This window comes from Ixodes scapularis, unplaced genomic scaffold (genome assembly GCF_016920785.2).
Source record: "Ixodes scapularis isolate PalLabHiFi unplaced genomic scaffold, ASM1692078v2 PGA_scaffold7__128_contigs__length_106722199, whole genome shotgun sequence".
In the NCBI taxonomy this organism is placed as follows: domain Eukaryota; kingdom Metazoa; phylum Arthropoda; class Arachnida; order Ixodida; family Ixodidae; genus Ixodes; species Ixodes scapularis.
In genome coordinates, this window is record NW_024609882.1 from 49,619,974 (window position 1) to 49,642,151 (window position 22,178).

Genomic DNA, 22,178 nt, shown 5'->3' on the forward strand with positions numbered 1-22,178 from the left:
AGGCGTGCGCTGATGAAGCCTCAAAATCAAAACTCTCGTAGCGTGATTCGTGGCTGCCTCGGCTACTACCCAACCTCGTTCTCACTCCACTTTCTGCAAGCAAACACTAAAATTGCCATTAAACACACAAAATCGACATCAACACTATCTTGTAGAATATCACCGTATTTAGTCATAACTGTGTCAATAGGCACTACATGTTGTAATATAGTTAAGAAAAAAAAACATTAACCTTTTTTCGCCAGCAAAAAACTGAATATCAATCTTAAATCTGGTAAAAGTGCTATTTTGCCGAATCATTGCCGAATCTTTAGAAAAGTTCGGCAAAAGTTGCTCCGAATTTTCGATTCGGCAATAGTTCGGCCCATCACTAGTAAAAATATGCGACCGGGGGGGGGGGGGGGGGGGGGGGCGGTTTTGGTTGGCCCGCCCAATCAAAAACAAGTTTATACGCCACTGCCCAGCGGCATTGTGAGTACCTCGAAAGATATCTTTGCGATAAAGAACTCGGTTGTTCCTATTTGGTCTGATTGCTTTTGTCTACAAATGTGCATATTGTTTCACTGTTATCGACCCTGTTAAATAAATACATGAAACCATCAGCTCTAACCACATTATTTGTTACCGCATCGACGAGCATCTGGTAAACATATACCACCCATGGGTCACAGGCTTCTTCCTAAGTGCCTTCCGGTAACGGCTGAATGAAAAATAAAAACACTGTAAGTTCCGGTGAATTGCGGATTTATTTGAAGGGAAAAAAGTTCCATAATCAAGTAAAATTTATTTTTGACTGGAAATAAAATTTTGCTGAAAAACTGATGACATTCGATAAAAATGTCCGGTGACAATCGGATAAAAAATCCGGTGAAATTCCGGTAAATTTTGGCTTTACCGAAAGCTAAAAGAGTCACATAATCCAGTAAAATATTAGTTTACTGGAAATGAAATTCCGGTAAAATGTCTTTTTGAATAGGGTGCCCGCTTGGTTTAAGAACGTCGATACGTCTTTGGCATCACTCCAAATTTCCGAGGAGGTGCAGAGCGCTGTTATCCTGCCCTTCTTAAACGAAAAGATGAGAACGTTCACTGCGAGCTAGTCGCCTAGACAAATAATGCCCTACGTGGAACTGAAGACCAAAATTCTGAGAGCGCTTAAGATGACAGCAAATGAATATCAGAGATTATACTTTGCAGCACACAGGGAAGAGGGAGAGCCGTGGGCTCAGTTTACCAAAGCTAGAGACGTTCTCGTTATACTACTTAAGTAGTCGAGAGATTAAAACGATCGATGAACTGAAATAACTAATAATAGCCGACAGAGTAAAACAGGTAATGCCCGATGAGGTGAGAACGTATGTGCTCCAAAATGAAACGAATGGCTGGCTGAAGCCAAAAGAGATAGCGGGGCTTGCCGAAAATTTCGAGGAAAGCTGCCGGAGCAAGAGGGCTTCTGCCAAGGATGGGCCATTTGCAAAACTACCCAACAGGGGTAGGTACGAGAAACCGAAGGAGACTAGATGAGCAGCGTCCCGTAGCACGGGACGTAATGAGGAGCGGATAAACCAACCGAGGTGTTTTAACTGTGGCGTTCTGGGCCACTTTCAGCAGGCGCGACGGCAGAGGATTCAAAGTCAGAAGGACCGCAAAAGGCTCGAGCAGAGCAAAGTGGTAGATAACGTACAGCGTTGCTTCCGGAGCAGGAAGTTGAGCCAGAGGAGATACATGAGAACCATGTAAGGGAAGCTAGAGCAGCCCTTAAGTGGGTGAAGTTACTGGCAGTGGACCAGCCTCCTCCGGCATGCTTATATTCGGGATTGGAGATCACAGTATTGAGATCGGACGTCGTGCCCGCGTCGTGCTTAGGACAGAGTTGTGGAAAGATAAAGTTAAAGGGAGCATTTGAACAACTGGTATCTGTAGACTTAGTTTATGGTCCTCTTAGCCTATCGGAGGAAGCAGGCAGTGTCAGCCAGCAGGGGTTGACGTTGTGTGCGGGGACAAAGGAGCTGTCGAGTGCCCTTAATGTGTTGCTTATTACGGAGGCATACCAGGAGCTGAAGCGAGTTAAGCTTGTGATGAAGGATGAGGTGAGAGAAATAGGCACAATGGTAAAACACGTTCATAGGGATAACTCACTGACGTCTGAGGCTCTATAAAACGATGGTATGTGCCAATCTGAAATCGAGCAGGGGGAGTCGATGAGGCTGCCGTTGGAGCCGTAGAAGTAGGAGAACTGCAAGACGAGACTCCTGCTGGAGGGGCCTCTGCTGCTGAGAATCCGGAAGTTGATTTAGCGTCCACGGTTACAAACATTAGAACAGGAGCGACTACTGCTAAAGTTGCGAAGGAGTTACCTGGTGCTGTATCTAACGAAGAAACCTTGGTGGTCAAAGAGCCTCAAGTCAGCGTCTGTGAAAGCAGCGGCATTATTGCCGAGGGTTCTTCGGGAACTGTTCTTCAGACAGAAGTCTCGGGTGCCAAAGACGCCGAGGTAATAACTGCTTCCGAAGCAAACAATAAAGCCGAGAGAGAGAGCTCCTAAGTGCTCTTCTTGGCATAGCCATCTCAGCGCCAGGAGAGTTTCTTGCAACTATTTCTGCAGCAGACCTCGGCAGTTGGGAAGACTTCTATATCTGGAAACTTAGATGTAGGAGAACTGTCAGACACGGGCGTTTTCGATGTCGGGGAGCCTCCTGTAACTGTTTTTGATGTGGACACATCAGGGGTTGGAAAGACGTTACCACCTTCTGAAGCTGACATTATGGCTTCAGAAGAGCTTCACACAGTCGAAACGAATCGGGAGAATTCTTCGGGAGCGGAAATCTTTTCCCTTGGAGAGATGTCGGCAGCAGTTCCTGAACCTGACTTATTAGCAGCGGGGGAACCTGATGGGCAGACATTTCGACGACAGAAAGTGCCAGATGCAGGCCAATGAACTCGCCTAAAGATGAAACGGGAGATTCTGTGAACCATTTGTGTGGGGTACTTCTGATGATAAATAATGTGGCGCTCAGTGCCGATCCTGCGAGGTGCAAGTCCGCTCAATCTAGAGTTAAGCGCCTCAGACATGTGGTGGGGTCGGGAACTCGCCCGCCAGACCCTGAGCGGTTTCGGGCGATTGCTGATATAAAGCCACAGAGAACAAAGAAGCAAAACAGGGCTGCTTAATCATTACCGTGACTATATCCCCAGATACTCGTAAGCTGTCCTTTCCTTACAGAGCTTACACACCGAAGAGTTCCAAGTGTGGTTCCTTGGAGCCTTTAGTATGGCGAAGGCTGAACTAGTGGTACCGCCTGAGCTAACGGCACCCGACCCTAGTCGCGAGTGTGTTGTGACGACAGATGTTTCGGAATTTGCGTTTTGCGCGTGCCTATCCCAAGAGGTGGGCGGAACGCAAAGACAGATTGTGTTTCTGAGGAAGAAACGCAGTGAGAGGAAAGCGAAATGGTCGGCAATTAAGAGGGAGGAATATGCCATGTGTGGGCACAACGAAAACTTGATATCTGGCTTTTTGGAGCGAAAACGAAGGTCGGCCACAGATCACAATCCTTTGACGTATCCCACCTGGTCCGGTCGGCTTCCTCCAGTGCTTGGGTGACACGTTGGTCTTTGACATTGCAGAGATATGACATTGAAATGATTCATATTCGGGGATCTCTGAATAAGTGTGCCGACACTTTGTCGAGGCTGGACAGGAACGACTAAGGTGTGAAGTGTGTATATCTGTAACGCTTGAGTGGGTAAATTTTAGTGGGATTGATAAGCATATTTGGTGGCATGAACGCTGTGCATCAGCCATATTCACCGCGAATAACAAAGCAGGACGTAAATGTTTAGTCATATGACCTCCGAATGATGTGCACGATCTTGGAATGTACAGGGTTTGGTTCGACACATGTGTGCTTACTGGGGGGAGTTTTGCACATTCTGACTTCTGCGTGGCGTTTTTTATTAAGTTTTATTGACGTGTGTCATTCTGAAGAATGTGATCTGTGCAGTTCGTGCAAATGTATTCTAAGTGTATTATGTATTCAGAGTCGAAATCGAGTGCCTTGCATCGCATTTGTTGGCTTTCGTTTGAGTGTTTAGAGGAAAATGTTACTACTACATCGAGTCTCTCCGCAACATTCTTGGTGGGGAGGAGTTAGGTACAGGCATATTATTCCTTCTTTTTTTTTTGTCAGTTTGTGTCGAAGCGCAGCTGTGTCGTCGGAAATATCGCCAAAACGGGGGGGGGGGGGGGGGGGGGGGGGGGAGACGGCGGGCTGACCGCGGGAATGGGGGAGATGTCGCCCTCAGGGGCGCCTCGAGCGGGCGTCTGCCTAATTGGGGAGCTGGGACAATGGGATGCACTGCCGTGGGTGGCTGCCGGATGGCGCTTTTGGGGTAGTAAACCGTGCCGAACATGTCGGCCTTGCTTTCATTGTGTGAGCGGGCCGGTTTCGTGGGTGTGCCCATCATCACAGCACTTTCTTGTAATGTCTGTCGAAGAAAACGTGGGGTCTTTGTGTGTTTTATTTTGGTTATCCGTTTGAGACAGCATGTTGTTGATCTTTTGTGCTTTCAGGACCGACCGTCTACCAGAAAGCAAATAGCGTGGGGTTTTCGAAGGCATTTGACCGCCTTAACCATGAAACCTTACTACAAAAACTGCTAGCTTACGGCGTTAGAGGTAAAGCTCTTGACATTATAAGAAGTTACTTGCAATCCCGGTTTCAGATGGTGGTAATAGATGGCTACCACTCTAATAGTAGACAAATGAAAAATGGCGTTCCGCAAGGAAGTATTTTAGGGCCGCTTCTTTTTAACTTATATATCAACGATATAGTAAATATTGACTCTAAGGTGCATATGATAATTTATGCGGATGATACTTCCATTTTTTTCTCGGGCAGAAATACTTCTGAATTGATAGAAGCTGGTAATCGGTTTCTTCATAAACTGAATGAATGGACTATTTCTAACTCACTAGTTATAAACAGTAAAAAAACAAAGTCTGTCATTTTTAGATCAAAAGGAATAAATAATATATGTCAGCAGCAGGCCCTTACCTTAGGTGCACAAACTATCGAAATGGTTAAGACAGTTAAGGTGCTTGGGGTACTGTTTAACGAATATTTGCGATGGGATGAGTCCATTCAGTCTACTGCAAAAAAGCTATCAAGAGTAGTGGGTATCATTTATAAGTGCAGGGAAAAACTACCTTCATCGGTATTGCTTCTTATTTACAACTCTTTGTTTTATTCTTGTTTTAATTATTGCTTTTTGGTATGGGGAAATTCTACTTATTCGAATATTAACATTCTTTATTTGTTACAAAAAAAAGCAATTCGTGCGATCTGCAATGAGGCTTACTGTAGCCACACAACACCCATGTTCAAAAGATTAGGCCTGATTAAAATAACAAATTATTATGACTATAAACTTATTCTCATGTACAAAACAGCATTAAATAAGCCAGACAGTATCTTCCTTTCCCTGTCCTCCTTACAAACAAAGCAGATTTCATATGCTGTTCGACACGCTGACACCTGGATAGTCTCTCGTTCAAGAACCAATTATGGTGACCAGATGCTGCAGTATAGGCTACCTAAAGTTTTAAATACTATGTCCCTTTTGGGTGTTGAAGTTGAAGTCATTTCCAAAAAGTGCTTACGTTCCAGATTTGTTGAATTGTAATATTTTAACTAGTCAAAATAGTGTACCTATAGTTATTTTTGTATCGTTACTGTTTTGTTTAATTTTGTATGTGAGATTGTTTGCTCTGCGATGACTGCTGTTGCTGCCGAAGGGGAGGAAGGGACTCTGTCAAGCAGTTCCTACTGCTTTTTTCCCATCCTCCCACTCTTCATTGAAGAGAAAATAAACTTGAAACTTGAAACTTGAAACTTGAAACTGTTCAATTGGTTCGGACGATTGGGAGAGGGAACTCACTCCGACTCTAAAATGGATGGGCCAAGGATGAGACGGGGCTTTTTGACACTGATCGAGCTGAGTTGAAGTTGGGTTCCTTGTTGGGGTTTTGGAGGACGGAACGTGCCGGGCGGCGACGTCGGGTCGCGCCCACCGCTGTCAACGTACTATGTTAAATAAATATATCTAAGTTAAAGTCTAATACCACCTGACTGAACTTCACTTCGCAACGTGTTCGCCATCAGGCCCATTGTTGCAAGTGGCCGAACATCGTCTACATCAACGATTTTTTGTAACTCTGGGCTTCGTCTTCTGAGACAAATACAAAAACAAAACAAGCAGATAACTACTGGAGACATTTGAAATTCAGGATAAAGGTAAATATTGTATAAGTAAGGCATCAATCGCCTTTTCAAACAAAAAAATGAGTTCATTAAAAATTATTAGCGCCAATGTGATGACGACTAGACTGGCCCATTTTCGTGATATATGTATGTGTTCTTTCCGTATAAACTACAGTTACAAAGGCGCCTTGTGTTTGCCTTACTTCGTCTTCGTCCTTGTTTTTTTCGGCGCTTTTAAAACTTTTAACATCATAATAAAATTAGTTTGACTTAAATGACGGCATAAATTATGGCTAAAATCATTATTTATATTATAATTTTATTTTATTTCCCACCTTGGTATTAGGTAGACATGTATTTACTTTTGTTTTATAAAGATCACAAGTTAGCAGCCAATTTATTTACCGGGCGACACAATTTATTGTTGTGCATTTACATCTGTAGTTGTATATTGTTCTACTATATGTGTGCTGTATTATTTAGATGATTAATTAAATATGGAACACGCACTGCTTAAGAGGATTGAGGATCTTACCCACATTTTTTTTAAATGTTTAATCTGTAAACACCAACAAATTATATCTATCTTCCCCATGCCCTCCACCCGCGCGAGTACGTCTAATGTTTTCTTACTCGCGTTTTATCAGTGTTTTAATTGTTTGAGCTTGTGCATTTTTGTGTAGAACTTTGTGCCCAAAAATTGTATAACCTTAATTTTTCAGTGTTCCTTCATTCAATCTTAATCTCGCTCTCTCCCCTCCTTTCTGCGGACCCAAGAGAGCGAACCAATACTTTACATATGCTTAACCTTATCGTATTTCCAAACAATTTATGCTCCAAATTTTATTACTGAAGTTTGTGAGTATTGGCTACAAGGGCTTCGTAATGAACGAAAATCGCAGATATAAACCGAAAAAGCTATAAATAATTCAACTACGAGTTTCCCGAACAAAATTCTTTGATTCTACAACTCAGACTACATGATACAGGAGCAAACCAATGGATGTGTCATCGAAGAGGGCACGTTACGTGCAAACTTAACAAGCAAGAGATATTCCACACAAAGGATGTTCACCCGCCTACGTATGTCACTGCTCAACTCACCCTTTTGTTTAAACACCTGATACGTCGACATGGGATTTGCGGGGGGGTACTGTATCAAAACACGTGGCGGATGTTTAGGCATATTCCACACAAAGGATGTTCACCCGCCTACGTATGGCACTGCTCAACTCACCCTTTTGTTTAAAAACCGGATACGTCGACATGGGATTTATGGGGGGTACTGTATCAAAACACGTGCCGGATGTCTCGGGCAATGACCGAAAGCTGCAAATTATTTTCTCGAAACTACGGACATAAAAAGTAGAACAAATAACTTGTCTCAGTTCCCGCTCATTTCGACTCTTTTAGAGCGCAGCTCTTAGGGGCCCGTTTCCGGCTTGAGCGGCGTCGGCGTCGCCGTCGCCGTCGCCGTCGGCGAAACCGCGCGGTGCATCATGAAAAATGTCCCATAATGCACCGCGCGAGCCCCCCACCGGGGTCACGTGACCTCGTGGGGGGGCATGTGACTCCCCCCGAGGTCACGTGACCCCGGTGCATCATGGGAAATGTCCCATAATGCACCGCGCGAGCCCCCCACCGGGGTCACGTGACCTCGTGGGGGGCACGTGACCCCCCCGAGGTCACGTGACCCCCCGAAGTCACGTGACTCCCCTGAGGTCACGTGACCCCCTCCTCGAGGTCACGTGACACCCCGAGGTCACGTGACCCCCGCCGACGTCGCGTGACCCCCGATGACGTCATCGTCATCATCACTGATGACGTCACCGGCATCCACATCGTCATCGTCATCATCACTGATGACGTCACCGGCATCCACATCGTCATCGTCATCATCACTGATGACGTCACCGGCATCCACATCGTCATCGTCATCATCACTGATGACGTCACCGGCATCCGCATCGTCATCGTCATCATCACTGATGGCGTCACCGGCATCCACATCGTCATCGTCATCACTGATGACGTCACCGGCATCCACATCGTCATCGTCATCATCACTGATGACGTCACCGGCATCCACATCGTCATCGTCATCATCACTGATGACGTCATCGGTACCAGCATCGTCATCGTCACTCATGACGTCATCAGTGACGTCAGTGATGACATCATCGGCATTGGGGGTCCCGTGACCCCAAGGTCACGTGACCCCCCCCCCCCTGGTTAGTTTAACCCCCCCCCCCCCCCCCCCCAGTGCCCTTCCCTCCTCCTCCTCAAGAGCTGCGCTCTAATTCGGCGTTACAGGGAGTTGTAAGCGGCTTTCATTTTTTGAGTATATCAAACCCACATTTCTCATTAAAGCGTGACGCGTTTTACGGCTAAAACATGTGCGCGACAGAGAGTAGGATTCATGGCCTGCAGCACCCGTACGACGAGTGCTGATGGATATGAATACGTTCAGCGCCGGGCTATCCAATGGTTCGAAGGACTTTGGAAACATGCTAAGATAGGGTACGGCAAATTACAGCCCCTTGAAAACCACACTGTTAGTTAGCCCGCAATTACCCCGAGTAAAGAATGGCTGTACCCTTACTTTTAGTTGGATGTGAATTCCTTGAACTTCAGCCATTTTTGTGTGAAATATTTTATTAAAGAAGCAACATTCTTGTAATATTTTTAAATGCTCAGAAGGTCACCGGTGATTGACATGTTAGATAACATCGAACGTACGGGTGACTCGTCGACATTTTTTAGTTACTGGATATTATCCTCTTATTGCCTAGCACGTCCAATATTAGTGTATTTATGGCACGTAAAGTGCGCATATGACTAAGTTAAAAGGTGCCGTACGAGATTGTATCAATTTTGTTCTTTTGTTAAATTTATGAGCAATATAAGATAGAGCGTGTTTCACCAGTAACTGATAATAGGTTCAAGAATGGAGCCTGCAATATTAAAGTAATTTCTTCGGCACAACTTTATCCCCGCGGTCGATGTCGGCTTTCGTGTGTGAGGGGACAATACCCGAATTTGAGATATATATTTGAGTGAATAATATTTTAAAATATAAGCGTTATCTGGCTCATTCTATTTGGAGGCTCGTTTCCCATCTTCAAAAACATGCCACACCTCTCATTAGAGTTGAGACCATATACTCTGCTCTGTATTATTACCTTTCAAATTTAAGTGCTGAGAAAACTGAGACGCCTCGCCCAACCCTAGCCTCTTATATACTGACAAAGCCTGGCTGATCGCCGCGAGAAGCGGCCTCCTAAATATAAAACGTGGAGCGGCAGACAACGGATTAGACGAGAGCGACGTGACTGGCTCCCCGCTGCGGCGAGACGCAGAAACACACCTCTACCGAGCAAACAAGTGTGTTTCGGGAATTCTCGCCACTGCAAAAGCTGCGCACTGACGCCCAGGTACCCTAGAAATGGCTCTTTGATGCTCTATGGTACCAGATGCTCGCGCTCCAAATTTGCGACCGGGCACTCTATGGCTCCGACGTCGAACTGCCAGGCTTCGTGAGTATAGAGGAGGCTCTACCCCAATACAATACAGAACGACGGAATTCCCTCCCGGGAGTCACGTCAGCCTCAGCAGCTAGCGCTGGTAGTTCCGAGTCATCACGAGCCGATTTGATAGCGTCGCGTTGTCTATTCTCTCTGTCAGAGTGAAAAGGACAGGCCGTGTCTTTTGAACACCCCGCCCCAGCACGCTCTCCGTGCTTTCTGCCGTGCTATGACTGCGCACGCGCGTTCTAGATTCACAAGACGCAGATACGCTGTAAGCGGGAAAGCTAAATCTGGTATTTCGCTCCCCGTCGTTCTCATCATGTCGGTGACTATAAGAGTCACAAGGACCGTATAAAAGGCGCAGACACACTCTAATGTCTGATCCTCGTGGCTTTCGTCGCTTTGCTCTCGCTATGGCGGACCCTAGAACCCTAAGCTCTGCAGTTAACAGAGCAGGTCACTTATTTTTCTGACTACTCACCACTAGCTGCTGCGTCACATTTGGACGATGGGCAACGAATTCACGGTTGGAGTATGCCGTATACAGGAATATTTATAAATTAAGTTTCATACATCTGGTGAATATACTGCTAAATATCGCGTCTCATTTGTGCACAGGCGTCCGACGCGGTCGTAAACGTTAACCAATTTCGAAGAAAGAAAACCTTCAATAATAATTTAAAAAATGCAGTATTACGTAAGTTAACTCGAATTCGGTAAGCCATGCTTTGTTTTACTTGAAATCCAAGCGCACCCAATTCTACGAACCAATGGGGGCGATCAAGCTATGCGGAAAGAAGAACGGCCTTCGATGCTTTTCCTTGCGAGTTGATCTGCTAGCAAATCCAATCAATGACACAGAGAGTGCCTTGACTTCACGTTTTAGTCTATGAGTATTCGCTTCTTTGTGTTCTTCTGTTTAGCTCCATTCGGTCTTAAGGTAATCAAGTATGGGAAAGATAGCCATGTTCTCAAGCTGCCAAACTTGTATACCCTGAATTTACCGCTCGTCTTCCTGCGCGCCGTATTTTACAAATAATGGATATGCCGTAGACTTTTCGGTTGTATGGCTTTTTTGCACTTGCGGTTTTGCGGACGGATCCGCGTAGCTTGAAAGTGGATTTTGGAGCCGAGTGGTGAAATCGAATCGAAATTCAAATTGACAGGAGTGAGACCCTTTGACCGATTAGTGGCCGTACGGGTTGCCAATGCCAGCTCCGGCAGTTTCGCGTCTCAGTCCTTCCGGCGCTCGGTGCAGGCCACTAGCCTCATCTTAAGGTTCCGATTTATCTTTTAAGTGATGTTTGTTTGAAGAAGTTCTTTTGAGCTTAATTCTCAGTACTCGGCATGCGTCCACGAACACTTTAGTTGTTAGATAGCATGCATTATCGCTTACAAGTTCTGCTGGAAAGCCAAACCTAGCAAATGCTTTGAGTAGAGACTCCCAGATTGTTTGCAAATCTAGCTTCCGCAAAGAAAATAACTCAACCCACATTGGGAAGTGGTCGGTTACGTCGAACAAGTACTGATTGCCACGGTGACTACGTGGGAAGGGGCCCATGACGTCACAGCAACAAATCTCTCAAGGGCTCCGGTTCACGATTGGTTGCATAAGATCGGGGGGCTGACCACCACGTGGTTTTGCCTTCTGGCACACCGAGCAGCTACGTGCGTATCGGAGCACATCCTGCCTCATGCCTGGCCAGGTAGCAATTTGGGATAACTTTTCGTAAGTCTTGCTCTCACTGCTGTGTCCTGCCAAGGCAGAGTCATGGATGTATTGGATGAAGAGCTTACGTAGCTTGCGGGGTATCATGGTCCGGAACGCGGAGCCATCGGGACCGTCGTCAGCCTGGAATGTAGCGCAGCAGAAGGCCGTCGTCGCTTATTAAGTAAGAGTCGAACTCCTCGTCACTTGTGCGGTCGACTGGACCTCTTCTGCCAGCCAGGCGACAGGCGTTGGCTGCGCCCTATTGTAAGCTGGAGCCCGACGGAGATCACCACCCAAGCGAACCACCTTCATTAGTCTGCTTCTGCATGTGCTGGTGAGGGCCGGGGGAGGGGAAGTGTGGGCACCCTGGCGGCTCCCCAGCCCAGTTGCCCGACTGCGGGGCAGAGGTGACGAAGTTTTCCCTGGCGGCGGCGTCACGACAGCCCCGCACACATCGTACGCGCCGCATAGATAAGGCGGATGAGAGGTGGCGCGCGGGGAGTCGCTGCTTAGACTAAGGCGCCGCTGGTAACAATGTTGGTCGTCTTGCCCATGTCCATTTAAAGGTAGTTTCTTATTGTTGAAACCGTTCGCTCCATGCTATTCATCCGGGCCGGGTATGCAGCAAGCCAAACCGACCACAAACTTCAGGGAGCGTTGAAAAGTTCCTTTGTTTTAGACCGTAATTTTACTTTTTTAAAAACGTCGACAGTTGGGATACTCGGCCAAAAAGTATATTGTCAGCACTCTCAGCTGCACAGAGTGTAGCGCGACTTCGTAACTGTCGTTCTTGACGACGAGCTCCGTGACATCAGATAACTTGGGTTAAAGTCATTGAGACGTTGTAAGCCGCTCACCGATTTCACTTTCGTATCGCTGGCAATGGGAGCAGTTAGGTGAGGTGCTTCTGGGACAGAACATCTTATCGAACGAAACTCTCCCTCAGAAGTTCAACGAAAGCATCGTACTTTTCTCCCGTCACTTGAACACCGGCTACCGCTGCTGCTCCGTTTCCCGTGAGCATTTAAATTAGCTATAAAAACTTCTCAGCATTAGACAGCCTTTCGTTTTCAGAGATGGCATGTTTGAACTCTCCCCAGAGAGGTCGTTACTCCGTTGGTGCAGCTTTAAATCACTGAAGTCTTGGATACGAAGCTCCACCTTCGGAGTTGCAACGTTTCCGTCGCTTTTGTTCTGCACCTGCATTACATCGGCTTGAATCCTCGTTTCTTGGACTTCCTCCATTTCTTGACTGAGCTTGGCTATGTACGTAATGATCCGGTCGTTGCATGAAATCGTGCGAACGGAGCTCTGTTCAAGGTCTTTCTTGGGTACCAGCGGTTTGATTTCAGCCTCCACGTCGTTTCGGTGTAGCTGAAGGGCACTACACCAAGCAGACAGTAGGTTCATTTTTCACTCGACTCCGTAGTACCCCTATTGAAAATATGTCTAAAGGGCCCGTCAGCGTTGAAGGATTATGAGACCTCACAAGCCTTCAAAACCCTTCAAAAATACCCTACCAAAAACCCTTCAAGAATACCCCATAGAAAAACCTTTTAGCCCCATTGCCCTTCAACCCGTCAGACCCTTTAGCCCATCAACCCTTTAGACGCCCAAATGACTGAACCATAGACAAAAATGCAGGTCAAAACATTAAACATTTATTGCCGATATTTAGTTTTACATGCATATAATAACTCAAAAAGGTGATAAAAAGCAACGCTTGTTCAAACCCGGCGCAAGGAGCTGTAGACGAAAGAGATCATATTAAACAGGGACAACTGAATTCTTTATCACAAAGAAAAATACCTTTCGAAGTACTCACAATGCCGCTGGGTATATTCCTGATGTACGGTAGTTCAGCTAATAAAACCGAGTAGGTGCACCTCACGGACACATACACAGTCTCAGTAAGCACGTTTAGCGATAACCACGAACTAGTAAGCAGCACCCGCCGCCGTTGAAAAATCCCGAGCACAGTCACGGTTTCGTCCATGATGACATCGCGCCGGCGTCTTCGGCGTATTTTTCGCTCGCTGGTCTGAAGTCGGACGGACGAAGAGGCGCAAGGAACAAGTCCGGACAGCGGCCGTCATCCACCGTCTCAACACCCGCAGTGCCATAATCTCGGTGCGCAGGCAACACATGCGGTGGGACGCTGACCCCGACTGCCAGGCATTGCAGTGAGTAAGCCGACACCGGCCACCATCACCTTGAATGCGCTGAACACAATGGCGCTCGAGCGGTGCTGAAGGCGGCCTGCGCCGAACTATGGTTCACCTGCGGTACCAAGAAAGAAACTGCACCGATCAAAACAGACCAAGGGGCGAGCCCTCAAAACCATGCATGCTCACCTTCCTGGAGGAAATTGGTCCGCTCCAACCATCCCGGCTCGTGGGATAACCGGAACCGCACACGAAGCAGAGAGAAAATGGCTATGGCCTCCCCCGCTCGCACACACCACCCTCCCCCCCCCCCCCGGACCGCTGGCCTGGCAGCCCTGCACCCTCTCCCCATCGCCGGGCGGAGACAGGCGATTGCTTTTTGCGGACAGTCCCCCGTGGAGGGACCGGTACCCGGAACGAGTCGCTCCCGCGTGCGTCCCTGTTCCTGGGAAGCGCGCACTGCTCTCGGCTTTTTTTTTTCTTTTTTTCTTGTTTTTTTTTATGCATGGTTGCACGGATTTCGCCTCGAGCGGAGAGGATTGCGTTTGCCTCAAAACGCCGCTCGGCCAACACCACTCGGCCCGCGGCTCGTTAATTCTCCACATGGGGCGGTCGCCCTCAGTGGCCTCTTTGGCGACCGAACAAACGGGTAGTAACAGACGCGTCCAGGAGCCCACTCGTATTTGATAGAAGAGCAGTAATAAAAATCTGACCGTACACACACACGATCGGCATTCTCCAAGTACTTATTGTTTTCCTCCGTAGCGTACAATAAGCAGGTATGTTCATTAATTCTGCGAAATGTGTTTTTCCACATAGGCCGTTGCCCACAGACATCTCAAGAAGCCTGAAGGTTTTCCCGACCCCATTAGAAAAGTTCTTAACAGGCTTTAAGACATTTCAAGGCATTGTAAAGGGCACTTTAGACATTTCAGGAGAGCCTCTGACGGGGCCAGTCAACCCACCAGGAAAGATCGGTGCCTCCTTCAAACATCTCAGAAATTCCTGAAGTCCCCTTCACACCCTTTAAACAAATCCTGAAGTCCCATCAGAGCGATTTTCAATAGGGTCTGAATAGCTGAGTCTATGTCGTAAATAACGTTGTTTTTTTTTTTGGGGGGGGGGAACCCTAGGACTTTTTTTGTTTTTTTCCTATTAAGACTTTCCATTCTTGCGGCTCTCGGGTTCGTATCGTCATAGCGACTGTGGGAATTTTTATATTATTGAGATTTCTTGCGTGGTAGCGTCCCAGACTCTCGCTGCGTCGTAGCTTTTTCGGGCCTTATGTAGGTGCAGTATCCACAGCCCGTTTCGTTGTACCTGCAGACCCTCTGGTATCTCGGAGTGATTATATCGTTGCGTTCCCAGTTTCAGGCATCAAAGTGTTAGAATTTCGCTGTGAGCAACGAACCTGAGGATGATGTACATCTTCCCAACTTTCAAAGAACAACAAAGAATTAAATTTTTTTAATGGGTATAGAAAACGTAGCAGGAGTTCCGCTACACGTAGTGTTACATAAGGAAAGTCGAAACAAGTACTAAGTGGGAAGTTTTTTTTTAAATATCCAGTTGATCATGCATGGTTTTAACAGAATCGCGTCTGCTATACATAATAAAAATAAACGAAAGTACCATTATTTTAACATTTTCTAGTTTCTTAACTCGGTTCTTTCTAATTGGGTCCTGCACAATCGAAGCACATTGTACGTTTTTTTTTTATTAAAGTTTTGTATGCAGTTAAATGATGCCTTGCTAATATGTACACCTTCGTTTGTTTTTTTGTTTTTTTTTCAAAGAAACGTTTATGATGGGAGTCGCCCATAATAGCAAGAGAAAAAATCTATGTATTCACTCATTTCGTTCTCGCGAATGTTGTCTATATTGTGGCGCATTCATATAAACGGGATCCGTACTTACAAAATCAATAATGATTATAAAATGAGTAAATCACGTTTATAAGATTTAAATCGGATTTATTTTATCTAATTCACTATTGCTAAGTATAGTAATTCTTTAACACTAGACGTATCTTAACATAGGGGATTAACTGAATTTTTCCTTTCATGATAACAATGCGGGAGAAACAATAACTGTAAATATTTATTTATGTTTATCAAAACAAAATTTTAATTATCACATCGTAAAACAACACAAAATACTTGATTTATTTCCTAGCTATACAAATATGTAATTTTTCTTCCAAGTTCTAACGTCATTGCAAATTGCAATAAGACGTTACTTTTGTAGTTTTCGTTCTTTTCTTTTGCGTTCTGGCTTTGTGGCAATAGGATGTTACGTAGCGGACAAGCGAAGTGGAAGGCAGAAATCAAGCTCAAATCTCCCATTCGCTCAAAACAGCGATCCTTGTTGCTCGTGTTCAGCGTTATATCTTTCTCGTATACGTTTTCTTGAAACACAAATCCAATTTACAGAAAAAAGCATCAAATCATAGGCAAACGTTAAGAGTTTTGTTTTAAATCATCATACTAAAAAGGTGGTTATTTGCGTCAGTTGGTTCGTGGCCTTCAAAGGTATAAAAGCGCTAAGAACAACAAGGACGAAGACGAAGTAAGACAAACACAAGGCGCACTCGCAACTGTAGTTTATTCGGAAAGAAAATGTACATATATAGGCTCCATCAACCAGCCTACTCATCATCACATTGGAGAAAAGCATTTTTGATAAAATCAAACTCTTTTATTTGAAGGGGCGATTGATGCCTCATTTACACAATTTTTGCGTTTGTCCCGAACTGCGAATGCCTCATGCAGTTCTCAGCATGGTTTGTATTTATATCTAGCAAAAATCTTAACATCATGCAACACCAGTAAAAAGGACCACCTACGCCAGTGAGCGGCGAAATGACCTTGTCGCTATCTCCCGCTGCCGCTCTATGATGTGTACGTACGCCTATCCACGCGGATACTATCCTGTGTACGCCATGGCGCTCTTTCGCGGCATGCAACCGTCGACGGGGCACGCTCAAATAATCTTCCAAATTCTACGATCCGAAGCCTGGAAGCAAGTAGACAGGTGTAAAGAACCCTGAGAGTCGATGCTACTGCGGGAACGTAGCGGATGAGGTAGCTGAGAGGGCATACAAGTACCATCTTCGAACTGCAGCACAGTACATCTATGTTGCGGAGTTGCCACCCCGGAGTTGGAATGATTCCGGAATCATTACGAATTTTCACGACCCCGCAATGAAATGAGAATGGAATGGCGGCAGCGTTGAGGGTAATGGAATGGGAATGGAATTAGATGACGTTTGCCCAGGATGAAATTGGCCCAGTTTTTTTTTTATTATTTTATTTTTTAGTGTTTACAGTCAGCGAAACCGAGCCAGTCAGCGAGCCAGTTGCTCAGATATAAAATCAGCGGGCGGTAAACAGCTAGCTTGCCTGGAGCTCTAACAGACTTATACACAAAAAATGCAATACAAAAAACTAGCGTCACAACAAAGAGCAGGGGGGGGGGGGGGGGGCGGTGGCGCCCTTCGCGCAGACGGCGGGCTTCACTGGCGTTACACGAGAGCGAGCGAAAGAAGAAACCAAGCACCGAGCAAAAGAAACGAAGGGAGCGGCTAAGAAAGAAACCGCCATGCGGTTCCTCATCGTCCTTGTTGTCTTTTTTTTTCGACGGCATGGGGAATACACGCGGGCACAGACTGAGATCTGGGAGGGGGAAGATTCATAACTGGCAGAGCTCTGACAACCTGTTGACTCGCGCGCCGCCGAAACATGATCAGTTATTGTTTTTGACGTCATGATGGCGCTTAAGACGAGGACAAAAGGGAGACAGACAACAAGGAGCGCTACTTCAACTGTTTATTTTTGAACAATAGGGGGGACATATATAAACTCACACCGCTTCACCTCAGCCAATCCCGGGCTCTAACACCGAAGCGGTGTGAGTGTATATATGTCCCACCCTATTGTTCAAAAATAAACAGTTGAAGTAGCGCTTGGTGTTGTCTGTCTCCCTTTTGTCCTCGTCTTAAGCGCCATCATGACGTCAAATTCCCAGTATCAACCAGCCCAAGAATCTGCATTGATTCAGTTATTGTTTTCTTATAGTTCGAGGAGCGTTATTTAGCAGGCGGCCAACCCTGCGGCCTTCCAGGTTCATTGGCGCGCACTCATTTGAAGTGCGAAATGTGGGTTCGCTTCGGCGTTACAACGAAGCGAGGTTTACTTCTCTTTTTTCCTTTTGCGCTTTGCTCCGACGCTTGCTTTTTTTATACTGCATTTTTACGTGTAAGTTCGCCTTTTACTTGGTCTTTGTTCCGATGTTTGCTCTCTGTGTTATATGTTTTAAATTCTTGTGGGTTAGGGTTACAAGCAAGGTAGCGGATTCCCGCTTATTTTCTTGGTCTTTAGACTCTGCATACTGTGTTTCACCTTGCGATGGACCGCTGCGGACGCTACGAGTCACCGCAGGAAATCCAGCACCTCGAGCGGGATTACATGCCCGGCGCGTTGCTGCGCCCCAGGGTCACGCGGAACTCACAAGCAGGGTGTCGAACCGGAACCGAACCGAACCGAAAACCGGAACCGAACCGGTATTTCTTCCGGAACTGAACCCGAACCCGAACCGTTCTATTGTTATCGTGATGAACCCGAACCGGAACTGAACCGGAAAAAATAACGGTTACCGGCTCATGTCAAAACGGTTCGGCCACGCGCTGTTGACAATGAATGTGCTATCAATGCCTTTTGTTATTTAAGTGCCGTCAACTGACACACACCTCGCTTACATATTTTTCTTCTCCACTCAGTCTTAGGAATATAAACGCTGCATCCATGAATCTCGACATAGGAACCAGTATTGCGCTGGTCGCGGCTTGCACGGAAGAAAGAAAAATGGAAAGCTGTGCAAAAAAAAAAAAAAATCGCGTCACGGGATTTTATTTTCCTACAATCTCGTAAATACTAAATGCTGCTGTGTGCTCATTTCATAACACGTTTCTAGAACGCGCGAGTTCTTGAAGCTTGCTCCCATCGGAATGAGAAAATAAAAGGCTGTGGAGTTTGATAATATTTGAGGGAGATAAAGAAATTTTATTTACATTTCAAATGAGCATTAATGAATTATATCTGCTCTTCGCTGCCCCAACCACCGGTCAGAGTATATCGAGCTATGAAGTGTCAAGATTTACTTGCCGTATTTTTTCGTACCGGAAACTCGATAAATGCGGGGAAAAAAAACAGGGATACAAACCCTAGTCGCTCGCCTTTATAAAAATAACAATGATACCAATTTTAACGCCTCTTAAATACAATTATGTATTTATTTTTTATAAAAGATCAATCAGTGGCAAGTTCTTTTTTTTTTTTGAGAGAGAATAACCTACGTCATAAAGCAGCACCTCATGGTAACCACGTGGTCACTGGAACAGAACTGGTTACCTTCTCCCGCATCCCATTAGACGTCCAGGTAATATAGTGTGCGGTGTAGTTAGTTTTCTTTTGCGAGTGGCGGCCGCTGACGAAAGCCAGCACCACGATACACCCGGTGTCGTATAGGCACTTAGAAGCTAACATATTTGTGAGACAGCGAACTCTTCTATTTTAATATTTATCTTATTACGTCCTTCTGGCGTTGCGTTCGGTGAAGTGTTTTTCATATTCCGTATCTTGTTTAATGAAAACTTCTTTAAGGGTCTAATTTGAGTTACCGAGGGCTAGTTCAGATAAAGAAAGCTGTATTTTCTCCCCACTGTTCCTTCAATTGCTTACACGCCGAGGTGGCGGGATAGTTAGCGAGTTGTACTTGTAAGTGGGTTTGTAAGGAGGTCGCGGATTTTACAGCTACTGCGTCGGACCCAATTAGATGAAGTCCGAATGCGTAAACGTCGGTGAGGTAACCTTTGAGTGCACATAAAGAAACCATTCCTGGTAGAAATCCCTGAGCCTTACACTACGATGTATCCCGTTTCGTATGTGCTGATTTCAGATGTTTTATTTGTAAATTATTTTGATGTTCCAATTTGTCATTTATAATTTCCAAACCGGGTCGCGAACCGGTTCAGCGCCCCGAACCGGTTCGCGAACCGGTTCGCGGATTGAATTAATCGAACCAGAACTGAACCGGAACAAAATAAATTTACCTGAACCTGAACCGTAACCGAACCCGTATTTTTTTTCGGTTCGACACACTGCTCACAAGGCACTGGATTGGTTTCGATGGCTTTGGTGTTGTCGGTTGCGGTCCATCGTAAGATGAAGTAGACTATCGTCACCGCTCTTGTCGCGTGACCAAACGGACTAGACCTGCAGAACGACAGTTTCGTGTCATGATCTATACAGTCCCTCGTGCTGCGCCGTAGAGGTTGTCAGAGGATATGTTCTTGCCTCTGTGCATGGAGTCGCTTCCAGCAGCGTACTAGCCGTATTGCTGGGCAGGTATTTAAAGAATACAGTAATATAACATATTTCTGCGCCACGCATGAACTGGATATTTTTATGATCATATGAAAGAAACACGCCCTGGCCGCGCATATCCTAAAAGTCAAATGCAAAAAAAAAGTTCTAAAAAAAAAAAAAATAGTGGATTTAAGTTTTGCTGTTTGTTGCGAGCCACGTGGTCGAAAACCCGATGTCTTAAACAAGCATCGACATGTCAAAGGGCTTTCTCTATGTTTGCAGTACAATGTATACAAACACTTTGTGCCACCAGCGTTCCGCTTAGTAAAATCAGTGATTTTTCTAGGTATTTAGCTTTTTTTTCAATTGTCTATGCGTTTGATAACGTCAGCTTTATGCTTCTTATGCCGGCAACAGAATGGAGCTGTGAAGTGCCATTTTTTTACGTTCAGAAATTAGCGGAATGGAATGGAACGTTTCAGCCATTCCAGGAGTGGGAATGGGCCCAGTGTCCCCACTCCAAGGAGCTGAAAGGAATTGAATTATCCAAAACTCTAATTCCCCAGAATGGAATTGGAATGGTATGGGGGTGCCCATTCCGCAACACTGCAGTACACTGCGTCCACCGGACATTGAGGCACCCTTAGGCAAGGGGCCGAAGCTCTGCTATGAACTGCGGCCTGTAACCAAGTGGTCTTTCGTAATGGGATTGGCCGGAGAAGTGACCCCGGAAAGAAAAGAAAGGTGTGTTGCTGACGGCGTCGATGTGATCCTGCGTATGCCGTGCCCGTACAAGAAGGGCATCAAGACCGCCCGCAACGTCGACTACTTCAGGGACAATGACTTGAAGCTACACACCTTCGATAAGGAAGATGGTGTTGTGGTGGTTACGCGGGGCATGTTCAGTAAGAAGTCGCAACAAGCAATTCTCAAGAACTTGGAACAAGTGAGTTCGGGACCTTAACTACGGGTAGGTCACGCGCCAAGTATCTTTGCGGTGAACTGGAATGAACTTAACGGGATACCAAAAAGGCGTGCAATCTAGACGTAGAAGATCTGTTTTATTCTATACCGCATGAAACGTTTTTTAGTGCGGCTAGGAAGTGTATCGATAAAAATTATCAAGTTTCATTTCGAGCCCCATGTGGCGTTAGTGCGGAAGGCTATTTGGAACTTTTATCTTTTTAGGGCGCAGCTCTTTGGCGTCCGTTTCCGGCTTGAGCGGCGTCGGCGTAAGCGCGCGGTGCATTATGGGAAATGTCCCATAGTGCACCGCGCGGGTAGGAGGGGCAGCGAGGACGAGGGGGAGGGGAGGACGATGGGGAGGAGGAAGAGGAGAGGGAGGGGAGGAGGGGGAGGAGAAAAGAGGAGGGGAGGAGGAGGTGAAGGGGAGGAGGTGGGGAGGAAGAGGGGATGACGACGAGGAGGTGGAAGAGGGGAGAAAGGAAGGAGGAGTACCAGGGAGGTGAGGAGGTGAGGATGAGAGAGGAGGGGTATACCCTCCCCTCAGTACCCTTCCCTCTTCCTCAAGAGCTGCGCTCCAATTAGAGGTTGCAGGGTGTTGTAAACGTCTTTCATTTTATCTTACGCACAATTTACTTTCGTTTGAGGGGGTCATGTTTGCACGGAAACAGGGTATTTGTGTTGGATCCTGGGGGACGTCAGTTCTTCGCGAATATTTTTTTTTTAAGTAACTGCCACAACGCCATTTTGGGAAAACTGGAAGGCGAGTGCAAAAAATTTAAATTCGTTGATTATTTTGTTTTGTTTTGAGTAAAATAGCTCAAGAACCTTTAGGAGACGTTGTATCTGAAATGCTCCGTGTCTTCGGTACATGCGCGAGAGATTTGATGTTGACTTCTGTGACACCTACCGAAGGGAGGTACACTTTTTTGCTATTAAACTTTGATTATTGACTGTCCACATCTGTTGGGTATATGAGCCGAGATGTAAAAAAAAACATCTGCCTTTTCGATCGTCTCATTGAAAGCTGATTAAAATGGGCAATGCCAATGCGTGTTTGGTGGCCTCCCTAAAGAAACCTTTCCGTCATTCTGAAAAAGATAGCTTTGCGCTACAGATATAAGGACTAAAAGAAGCAAGATACTCAGGGATGTGTCTAATTCTAGCTCACCAAAAGCCTGTTA

General features: G+C 46.0%; 1 protein-coding gene and 1 pseudogene across 1 annotated transcript in view; both read left to right on the forward strand.

Moving 5' to 3' along the window:
* Positions 1 to 1,335: 1,335 nt before the first annotated feature.
* On the forward strand, positions 1,336 to 2,938 carry LOC115308517 (annotated as a pseudogene).
* A 333-nt stretch (positions 2,939 to 3,271) lies between these two features.
* Positions 3,272 to 22,178, forward strand: part of LOC121833122 (juvenile hormone acid O-methyltransferase-like) — a 39,748-nt gene continuing 20,841 nt past the window's right edge. The window contains exon 1 of the mRNA XM_042286224.1: positions 3,272 to 3,388. Within this exon, the coding sequence (XP_042142158.1) occupies positions 3,272 to 3,388 (117 nt within the window). The remainder of the gene's footprint in view (positions 3,389 to 22,178) is intronic.